Genomic DNA, 11,412 nt, shown 5'->3' on the forward strand with positions numbered 1-11,412 from the left:
ACACATCACCCTGATCCTCCACATTCTTTGCCTTTCCTCCATAATAAAACATCCTGCATCATTATGCATTAGTCCAGAACTATTCACATAACTGTCAATCACAGAGACAGGGCTGGATGGTTGTAGTGTTTGGCACTAAAGGAAGTTGTCATACAATAGCCAAACAATCCTGGTGTTATCATACTCTATCATCTCCACAGGCCAGACCTGTCAAATACCAAGCTGAAACCAGGAACCAGAAAATAAAAACCAAATTAGCGTCTGCCTGAGTCAGAACCACAAAAATCTAGTTACATAGTAAAAAAGAGAAATCGAACAATGGCTGATTGATTAGAAAAACAGCTGTCACAAACCATCAAGTAATGCGCACATGCGCACACAGTCCATCCACACAAATTGTCTGCTCTTCTTCATGCTTGTTGACTTTCTCAATGTGATGCTACACGGTCCATTTAAACATGTTAATGCAGGCGTCGGGTTGCAAAATGCAGTCAGGTGTGCAGTTACCAATGGTGCCAGTTAAAAAGGCGATGTTGTGTAATGCTGGCATCTTGTGAAAACATCTCCGTAAGCAGGTCTTACAGGTTTGATGACACCACACTGGTCTTGGTGGATGGCAGAGCTTTAATGCTTCTTTCTCTCTTTACAGGAAGTCTAACAAAGACTCTTTGTAATAGAGGTGACCATTATGTCTTCCACAGTGTGATACCTGTTCACTTCGGTTTATATTCTGCTCTGGAACCACTGAAAGTTGATTCAGCTGGAGCGTTTATGTTCCATCTCTCACAGTAAAAATTCACATTAAACAGCGCTGAGAGAAACTTTAACAGCCACAGTTTCTCAGACGCCTCAGTGAGTCAGGCGGTGGCTAACTTTAGCTCGCTGATGTCATCCATCCAGATTAATGATTTAGCTAAGGACAACACGGGCCTGACTTTAAACTGTAGGTATTCAGCTGGGCATGTTTTATTTTCACTTTTAAGCTGTGGTGAACATTTGCAGTTTTACAGGTAAAATATGAGACTGAGGCTGAATAAAGTTTGAGAAGAGAAAAAAGCTTCGTATTGAACAGAAGAATAAAAAGAAGTTCAGTATTAATATGTCGTTGGTTTTAACAACACAAGCCATGGTGTATATGATACATATATATGATGTATATGTCATGTCTATGATATACACTGCCTGCCCAAAAAAAGTTAACGCCTGGATTTAACTAAGAAAATAAGAGCCTTCCATTGGATTATTACTGCAGTGATTAATATGTTTCAGCTGGCAACAAGTTATTTAACCCTAACCAATCTCCGATCCCATCAGTTTTAGTCTGAGACGATATAGCCTCTGGGGACACCGGTGAACGGGCCGGGCGGTAAGCAATAATCGACTTCCCATCAAGGCTTCCTTTTCCAAGTGCTGCATCGTTACAGAAAGAGAAACAATTTTGTTGTTATTTACTTGTTATTAACGGGTCTTACCTTTGCCGAAATGTCGACATCATGATGCAGATTTGTAAGAAGTACCAATTCAACCTTTGTCAGGTCTGTCTTCAAGAGGAGAAGAAAAATGCTTGTTTGTTGAATGGAGCGCCAAGGGAATTCATCTCAAGTTAAATTTTAGATCTAGAACAGATTGTTAGCTGTTAGCATGCAGATGTCTGTTTATAGAGATTATTAAGAAGCTAAATCGTAGTCAGATAGCCGCTGAAGGGAGCCGGGATGTCATTATGGCGGATTACGTTCCGCCTGCTTTTGCGCTCCTCACAGACTGTTTATCCTGCATAGGCCGCAGCCTGCTGATACGTGATTGGGACTAAACAGCTGTGTAGCCTTAAGAAAGCCACTCATCAGTGAGGCTAATTGGAAGAAAAGACTTCAATTTGCTAGGGAGCATAAAGATTGGACTTTGGAACAATGGAAAAGGATCATATAGTCTGATGAGTCCAGATTTACCCTGTTCCAGAGGGATGGGCGCATCGGGGTAAGAAGAGAGGCAGCTGAAGTGGCGCACCCATCATGCCTAGTGCCTACCGTACCAGCCTGTGGGGGCAGGGTTATGATCTGGTGTTGCTTCAGTTGGTCAGGTCGAAGTTTAGCAATGTTATGAGCCCAAAACATGAGCTCAACTGACCACCTGAATGACCAGGTTTTTCCATCAATGGATTTTTTCTTCCCTGATGTCACAATCATATATGACAATGCCATGATACATCGGGCTCAAATTGTGACAGAGCAGTTCAGGCAGCATGAGGCATCATTTTCACACATGGATTGGCCACCACAGAGTTCAGTTAGTATTTGTAGTATATGTGAACTTTAGTATTTGTGGTATATGTGAACATTAGTTTTTGTAGTGTATGTGAACATTAGTTTTTGTAGTGTATGTGAACATTAGTTTATGTGGTATATGTGAACATTAGTTTATATAGTGTATGTGAACATTAGTATTTGTAGTATATGTGAACATTAGTTTATGTGGTATATGTGAACATTAGTATTTGTAGTATATGTGAACATTAGTTTATGTGGTATATGTGAACATTAGTATTTGTAGTATATGTGAACATTAGTTTATGTGGTATATGTGAACATTAGTTTATATAGTGTATGTGAACATTAGTTTTTGTGGTATATGTGAACATTAGTATTTGTAGTATATGTGAACATTAGTTTATGTAGTGTATGTGAACATTAGTTTTTGTAGTATATGTGAACATTAGTTTATGTGGTATATGTGAACATTAGTATTTGTAGTATACGTGAACATTAGTTTTTGTGGTATATGTGAACATTAGTATTTGTAGTATATGTGAACATTAGTTTATGTGGTATATGTGAACATTAGTATTTGTAGTATATGTGAACATTAGTATTTGTAGTATACGTGAACATTAGTTTTTGTGGTATATGTGAACATTAGTATTTGTAGTATATGTGAACATTAGTTTATGTGGTATATGTGAACATTAGTTTATGTGGTATATGTGAACATTAGTTTATGTGGTATATGTGAACATAAGTATTTGTAGTATATGTGAACATTAGTTTATGTGGTATATGTGAACATTAGTTTATATAGTGTATGTGAACATTAGTATTTGTAGTATATGTGAACATTAGTTTTTGTGGTATATGTGAACATTAGTATTTGTAGTATATGTGAACATTAGTTTATGTGGTATATGTGAACATTACTATTTGTAGTATATGTGAACATTAGTTTATGTGGTATATGTGAACATTAGTTTATGTGGTATATGTGAACATAAGTATTTGTAGTATATGTGAACATTAGTTTATGTGGTATATGTGAACATTAGTTTATATAGTGTATGTGAACATTAGTATTTGTAGTATATGTGAACATTAGTTTTTGTGGTATATGTGAACATTAGTATTTGTAGTATATGTGAACATTAGTTTATGTGGTATATGTGAACATTAGTATTTGTAGTATATGTGAACATTAGTTTATGTGGTATATGTGAACATTACTATTTGTAGTATATGTGAACATTAGTTTATGTGGTATATGTGAACATTAGTTTATATAGTGTATGTGAACATTAGTTTTTGTGGTATATGTGAACATTAGTATTTGTAGTATATGTGAACATTAGTTTATGTGATATATGTGAACATTAGTTTATGTAGTGTATGTGAACATTAGTATTTGTAGTATATGTGAACATTAGTTTTTGTGGTATATGTGAACATTAGTATTTGTAGTATATGTGAACATTAGTTTATGTGGTATATGTGAACATTAGTATTTGTAGTATATGTGAACATTAGTTTATGTGGTATATGTGAACATTAGTTTATATAGTGTATGTGAACATTAGTTTTTGTGGTATATGTGAACATTAGTATTTGTAGTATATGTGAACATTAGTTTATGTAGTGTATGTGAACATTAGTTTTTGTGGTATATGTGAACATTAGTATTTGTAGTATATGTGAACATTAGTATTTGTAGTATATGTGAACATTAGTTTATGTGGTATTTTTGTAGTATATGTGAACATTAGTTTTTGTAGTATACAGTATATTTTGTGTGTGTGTGCGTGCGTGTGTGTGTGTGTGTGTGTGTGTGTGTGTGTGTGTGTGTGTGTGTGTGTGTGAGTGTGTGTGACAAGCCAAAACCTTGTGAAGCACTTAAGTTAAAAGTGTTAAAAGATAGACAGCTCTAAGAGGACCTATAAAATTCATCATGTAATGCAGCCGTTGGATAAGAACAATGATATCCGTCTGTACAGACACATTTAATTTAATTTAATTCAGGTCTTTTGCTACACCGCTGAAGCTACAGAACTTAGTCTACTTGGTAAACTTCTTAGAAAAGTCCTGAAAAGCTGCTGCAGGACAAAAACTATTCAATATTATTTTCTTTTAAGAGTAATGTCTTTTAATTTGACATTGTTATAAACACAGACCAAATCAAGAAGTTTAGTTCAAGATTAACACTGCAGACAATTGTTCTGCATTTTAATATTTTAAACAACAGTTACAGATACATCAAAAAGATCCCAGATCTTTAAGAATAAAAACAAAATATCAACATGTGTTTTATAAAAAATAATAATAATTAAGTATATTAAATGATTACATTTATTTCACACACATTTATGATTTAGTCCAAAGTGAATGAATCATATAACAATCACACAAACAACGTGCAACAGATTTTTGATTTATACAAACTGTGATCATAAAAATAAGTGATAAAGTTACTTTTCATTGTGTAAACACACTTCATAATAAGTGATACCGATAGACATGTAGTGCACATCGTCCTTGAATAATGTGATGAAGAATCACCTACATTCAACTCTTTTTTGCCTTCAGTTTACCAGAAGACTTTACAAAAACGTCACACGTATGAATAAACAATAAAAGTACCAAAAGGATTATTTCCAGTGCCACATTACATTCATTAATGCCTGTATACCAAAACAAACTGCATGGTGGTGATGAGAAAGAGTATTTCCAGCATCAGTACAGAAACACCAAAGTGAAGTCTGTTCAACAAAGTTTGTTAATGATCCTTCAGGTACTGACCAGCATCCAAAACGATGTCCATTACTGTTTCTGTAGTGACCACAATAAAAATACACAACAGGTACAACATTTATATTTTGGTTCATAAAACCTACTAGAGCCAAAAACAATGGCTTACATTTTCTGCAATACCTTCCTTCTGAGAGGAAGTTGGTGTCTTAAACATTTCAAAAGTGTTTCTGTTTTCAGACGGATCACACGAGTCCTTTGAGATATGATGGGCTTCATCTACTCGCTTAGTGACCGAGGCCTCACATGCCAATCTCCTCCGTCCTCCAGCCGTTGGAGTTCTTTCCAAATTTATAGACGAGCCTCCGGCCGTCGACTCGCTCCAGGATGTCCCTCTTGTAGTAATACCTGGTGGGGGATCGGTCAGTTAGTACCAGTGTGAGATACAGATGCGATGAAGAGCTGAGCCTTCGCTGCGATATGAACTCACCTCATGGCCCGGCTGAGTTTCTCGTATGTCATGCTGCTGTTCTTCTTCTTCTGACCCCACATCTGAGCCACAGCCTCAGACTTGAGGAACTTAAAGACACCTTCTTGGCGGTCTTCCCACTTCATCAGGCCCTGGTGCTTCTCTGGGTGGATGAGGATGTCCCTGATGAACTCCCAAAGGTGAGTTCCCCGAGGTGCTGTAGACATACAGAGGACACACTGAGTTCCTGTGTTTTTTTGTGCGCATGGATGTAAAAGCATATCTGAGATTATATCTGTGGCATTATAAAGATGCAAAGTGTCAAACAGCTCAGCTATGTTCATGTTCAGAATGTTTTTTCAGCTCTGTTTTACATACAGAATCCAAAAAGCTGCCTCACCGTGTTTGTGCTTCTTTGGATTCTCATACAAGCTGCTGCTGGGCTCTCTGCTGGCCTTTGGAGGTCGCCCCCGTGGTCGCTTTAGGCGAGACTCTTCTTTCTCTGTTTTGATGTGAACCTCTGTCAACACAAAAGTAATTTAACAGATGTTAGTTAAGACCATAGAACCTGAAAAACCTTATAATATAGGAGTCTTTCTGTTTACTCACTAGAAATCACGTGGTAGGAGAACTCCGGGTCTGATTCACTACTGCCGGACTCAGGTGAGCCAAGGCTGGAGAAGCCGAACATGCCACCTGAACGTTAGAAAAAAATGTGTGAGATGTACAGAAATAATAAAAAACAGACGGGCAGAAAAGACATGGAACATGAGGAACATGAGGAAGGAATACTCACTGTTGGAGGAGGAGCTGAACTCGCTGTCAGACTGATTATCAGACAGGTACTCAGAGTCTCCCAAAGGTGTCATAGGCTCCAGAGTCAGTCTGCTCAGATCACAATCGTCCCCGAAGACAAACTCTCTCTTAGTGATGGCTCCTTCAGCTGTTGGCCGCACACAGCAGGATTAGCCCCAACACTTCCACACAGAATCGACTTTATGCGAGTGAACATATGCAGCAAATACGTACTTTGGCCAATTCTGATGGTGCTGAGCAAAGGGAAGTTCAGGTTGTCCAGGAAGTGGTCCAGAAGCTTGCAGGTCTCATTGAGTTCTGGTCCTGAGAGGCTCTGCAGATCTGTGAGCAAAGACACACCCAGAGATGTTTAACCTTTGACCTGGTTACTCAAATCTTTACACTCGCTTAACATTAACTTCACTGACACTGAGGATTAATTTCATCCCCACATGACGGATGCAGTCTTACCGTATTTGGTCTTGTGTTCCTGCAGACTCTGGAGGAGCTGTAGTGCGAGCTGCGGGCCGAAGACCCCGATCATCTGGTCCTGGTTCATCTGGCAGAGGGTGGGGCCATCCATGGTGCAACAGGTCAGACTCAAGGTTCTGGCATCGATGTTTGTGCTCTCTACTTGATCGCTGATCCACTCCAAGACATTGTCTGTTGTCCAGCAGTGAGGATTGATGTGTCCGTACCACTGACCTGCAGACAGAGGTGAGTTTGTAGAGGATCATTGTGTGTACCAGCTGCAGTCATAACTACAGACGGGAAGGACACACTGATTTACAAACTGAGCATTTTCATATAAATGTTCTTGGTTGGTTCTTGGGTTCTCATGTCTGTCTTTACTAACATCTCTTCTGTTTTTATTAACATAAACAACAACTTGTGAAACTGCCCCGCTCTGTGCGATGAAGGCTGAAACCAGTGATCACATCGGTCTGTGTTTGTGTCTCAGCCAAACAAAGAGGCGGCTGCATTCTTCAGTCTGACCGTTAAACTCAGTTAAACATTAGCAGGCTGGTCAATGATTGAACCGACAGTGACTGAATGAGGTCAAAGCAAAAGCGCAGAGATCTAATGGTGCCGCTGAAGTTTGAAAATAAGGGATGGTGTTTACTGTGAGATTAGTCTTCAGCTGAAACTGCACTCGAAACTCAGACTGGGTTTTAAAGGTCAGCAGGCTGAGATGAACTGTTTGAGCTTGTCACACACATTACACATGAAGCTGAATCTCACATCAGACAAGAGCGCGACACATTTGTGTTTCTCTTACCGCTCATGTTGGAGCTGTATGCTGCGTTACTGGTCTGCACGGTGTTGATGTTGGGCTGCAGCAGGACATCAGGGCTGTTAGCGTGATACATGGTGATGTTAGCACAGGTCAGGACACTGCTGAGGCACGGAGATGACATGGAGACTCTGAGGACACACAACAGCACTGTTACACACAAACTCTGACTAAGATTCTTTCTAATTGAGCATGTTTGATTGTTGTCGTAAAGATTGTAAACATTCACTGTTACCTGATTGGAGCATGAGCCACAAAATGATGCAAAGAAAGACGACCCCGCAGAGTGAATCCTGTGTGGTTTAATGTCCTCTGTTTGCTGCTCTGTGTAACACTCTGAGCTAAAGATGCACCTGCTACCGCTTTTAACACCTGAGGAGGAGGAGGGGGGACTCAGGTGAGTTCAGGGGAATTCCACCTGAAACTGGCCACGCCTCCGTCCCTCCTCCACTTTCCCGAGAACTCGATCAACTAACCAAACCTGCTGCCTCTTGTCTCTGAATGTTTGTTTTTCTTTTTATTATTGCACACCATAAGCCAGTGTTCGATTTTATTTTTATTTGGTCTTTATACAGAGAGGCGAACTGACTGATACACGTGCTCTCATTCTCAAGAGAGACCTGGTGTCTGTATCGGTAGACTCGGTCAGCTTTTATAGTTTATTCGATTATTTCTGGATTCTGTTTTGGCTTTTTTTTTTATACATTTGTTAGATTAAAATTAAAAATGATCTAACAGGTTTACTTTAAGAGGTCTGTAGGTTATATCACTATCTATGCACTGGTTTGACTTTTACAGGTCTTTAATTGTCTCATTAAATTTACTTGGTAGATGTCAGTAAAGGCTTACACATGAGGAAATCTATCTATCTATCTATCTATCTATCTATCTATCTATCTATCTACAAGGTTGTTTATTTGATTACAAAAACTCTGTTAGTCACACTTTCTAAAAATACCTGCGCACACAATGACGACAGCAAACAGACTGTGACGGACAGTTGATGAACTATTTTGGGTTAGCTCCTGGTAAGTATCGGCTCCTGGTTATTAACCAACTGATGAGTATAATGCAGTTCAACAGCACTGCAAACGACAACCTGTAATACCTCTTTTTTTTTTTTTTTTTATATTTGTAGCTGAGGCAGGGATGTGATTGGAGACTAAACAGAGAAACAGACACAAACCTGAGGTCAAAGGTCAGTGAAAGGATTGTTAATAGTATAATGACAGTGAGGCAGACTGCAGGGCACACATACACGCACGCGCACACACACAGTGTCTAAGAGGTGCTTTCAGGTGTCATGTTGCACATGGAGCTGCAGTAAACCTGAGGCTCCATAAACTCACTGCTGCCACCTGCTGGTGAGCGGATAACAAAGCTGTCAAACAGTCAACAGTTCTACAACTTCATATTACTGACTGACTGATGCAATATGAAGACTGCAGCCGTGAAGGGGGAGGGGGGAGGGGGTTTAAAACCTGCTGCAGGGATTTTGTGTTCAGCGAGCATTACTGAGGTCCAACACTGATGCTGCTGATAAGACACGTCTGCTCTGTAAGCCACAGGCAGTGGGTGGAGCGTGAATTTCGTTATGGAGATATCTTTGTGCACCTTCATGTTCAAAGTAAAAAAACACAAATAGAAGAGGTTCCCACAGAGGATCTTCTTCAATATAACTAACGGACATTTGAACATCTGCAATTCAATAAGAAACAAACTCCATCTGCTGATCAAGTTCATGACTTATTATCAAATGCTTCACAAACCATACAAGCTGTATGGCACATACATAAATAATAATTCACAAATTTAGAGTATTTATTCTAAAAACATCTCCAACATGATTTCCAGCAGCTTCAGTTTTCCTGATGGCAGTTCTTTTCATTGAGACTTTACAGATATTGCAGCGTGTTTCTAAATTACACCTCACTTATAAAATACACCGAACCATTTTAACATCATTTCCTTGCAGATGTTGGTTTAAATCAACAAAGAATACATTTGATAAACAGCAATTTACCTCAATGCAGTCGATCATAGTGTCAGTTATTTAGTGTTGTTGTATCCTCACTATAGCCATTTTATACATGATAATGAGATGTCATCTCAGCTCCATATTATATATAAAATATATATGTAATCCTTTCACAACATCTGTATTCATTCATAGTTTTTCATGGATTACATTTTATACTGTTATTTGTTTAACTTCCTATTTTATTCAGGCAGTGACTTTGTCCTGAAACTTCCTCTAAGAAAAGAGTGCCATTCATTTATACTGTAGCCACTGGGTCTGTACTTTGTGTCACCTGTGTCACCTTGCGTCTGCATCTTTTCACAGCTAAAATGCAGTGACTGTTTTTACAGGTGAAGACAATGAGCACTCACTTTTTTGGTCCAGTGAGACATCTGAGAGAAACTTAAGTTAAATATTTATTCACTAATTAAAGCTCCTGTGAGGAGTTTTTCACCAGAAATGAAACAGACTGAAATTAATTCTAATGACTATATGAGCTACAAAAGCAAACCAGACCATCAGCGACAAAATTGATTATTTCTATATAGTTATTTTCAATGCCTGTAACTGCTGGCGAGGGGTAGGTGTCAGACGAAGCAGTTAACTGCACGTTGCCTTTGTTTACATTTTTCAGGGCAGAGACTTAAAGTGAGTGATACATATGACTGTTAAAGAAAGCAGGATGCGATTTTTTGATTAAAACCACCACTGAAGCATGTACAGGACAAAATCAGCAAAGAGGTAAGAGGTACAGGTTTGTCCACAGGGGGCGCCAAAATCAACACAAACCGAAAGTTCCTCACAGGAGCTTTAAACTTTTAGAAACAAGTGTTCTTGAAACTGATAAAAGAAACTTTTGAAACATTTTGTTGCATTCTGAAAGACGTCTGCAAACGTCTCCACTCACGTGCTGCTTTTGTGTTTTATAGTAATTAGTAAAAGTCTAGTATACAGATGATATACAGATACATATTTATTACACAGCAGACATCAATGCAGTATTACACTGTACTGCAATGTAAAGTTTATGTAGCTCCTCCTTTGCTGACGTCCTTAGCAGCGCAGTCAGATGGTGATGTCGTTACAACATATTTCCTATGATTCCATTCAGTTGGCCCTTAGAATGAGCCAATAATGAGCCCCCGCATGTTTTCTCCCGAATTTCACAACATCACTCACGCCCAGTTTCCACAGCGTGTCGGGGAAATCTGAGCGAGGAATGCAGCTCTGCAGGTTTCTGCTCTCTGACAGGCACCAGCTTTCATGGCCAGGAGGCTTACCGGCAAACAATTTCATCACTTGTAATTCAGGCCGTCTCTTTCTCCACCCTTCATTACTCTGCTACACCTGTTGCTAAATGGCGGGGCTTTCCACAGGCTCAGTGCGTGTGCACTGAAGAAGATTTGACAAGTGAGACTATGGAGCAGTGTAGAGAGGTGTGTAAACTATTATGACCCGGTGTTAGTCATGTCATGTGTCTCTGTGTAAAGACTAATACAAGTCAAATTGAAAGATCAAAACCACATGACGTGTGATTCAAAGTAAAGTTTTGTGTAAACAGAGGGAAAAGAATCAAAGTGAAAAAGGGTAAGAATAACAGAACATAATTAGAAAATACTGATATGGCCACATTTTGTATGAATTATAAAGCTTAAAATATCTATTTTAATCAAGCACCTTTTAAAGCTCTATACAGTTAATAGTTGCATTTTGTTGCATGTGTATAAACAGGTATGGCTAATTAATTGTTTTGCACATATGTATTAAACCACAGTACTGTAAAGCTTATTAGATATGTTGTCTCCAGATGTCTACAAGCTCAGGTTCCCTT

The 11,412-nt window shown here is 38.8% G+C and overlaps 1 protein-coding gene across 1 annotated transcript; it reads right to left on the reverse strand.

The window, feature by feature from the left end:
- Positions 1 to 4,469: 4,469 nt before the first annotated feature.
- elf3 (E74-like factor 3 (ets domain transcription factor, epithelial-specific)) lies at positions 4,470 to 7,881 on the reverse strand. Its single transcript, XM_069677411.1, has 9 exons — positions 7,797 to 7,881; positions 7,547 to 7,692; positions 6,739 to 6,972; positions 6,502 to 6,609; positions 6,269 to 6,415; positions 6,082 to 6,168; positions 5,873 to 5,992; positions 5,494 to 5,689; positions 4,470 to 5,411 (listed from the first exon to the last, which is right to left on the reverse strand). The coding sequence occupies exons 2-9, from the start codon at positions 7,683 to 7,685 to the stop codon at positions 5,306 to 5,308; spliced, it is 1,137 nt and encodes a 378-aa protein (XP_069533512.1). The 5' UTR covers positions 7,686 to 7,692; positions 7,797 to 7,881; the 3' UTR covers positions 4,470 to 5,305.
- Between the last annotated feature and the right edge of the window lie 3,531 nt (positions 7,882 to 11,412).

This window comes from Semicossyphus pulcher, unplaced genomic scaffold (genome assembly GCF_022749685.1).
Source record: "Semicossyphus pulcher isolate SPU_LCO1_2020_fin unplaced genomic scaffold, fSemPul1.0.p SCAF_3, whole genome shotgun sequence".
Taxonomy (NCBI): Eukaryota; Metazoa; Chordata; class Actinopteri; order Labriformes; family Labridae; genus Semicossyphus; species Semicossyphus pulcher.

What these genes read in the sequence shown, in the direction of transcription:
- elf3 (XM_069677411.1), bottom strand. Translation starts at nt 7,685, where the DNA reads ATGTCATCTCCGTGCCTCAGCAGTGTCCTGACCTGTGCTAACATCACC. An exon ending in GTTCAGCTCCTCCTCCAACA is followed by an intron (nt 6,169 to 6,268) that starts GTGAGTATTCCT and finishes TCTAACGTTCAG; the next exon opens with GTGGCATGTTCGGCTTCTCC. An exon ending in TCCAAAGAAGCACAAACACG is followed by an intron (nt 5,690 to 5,872) that starts GTGAGGCAGCTT and finishes GTATGTCTACAG; the next exon opens with CACCTCGGGGAACTCACCTT.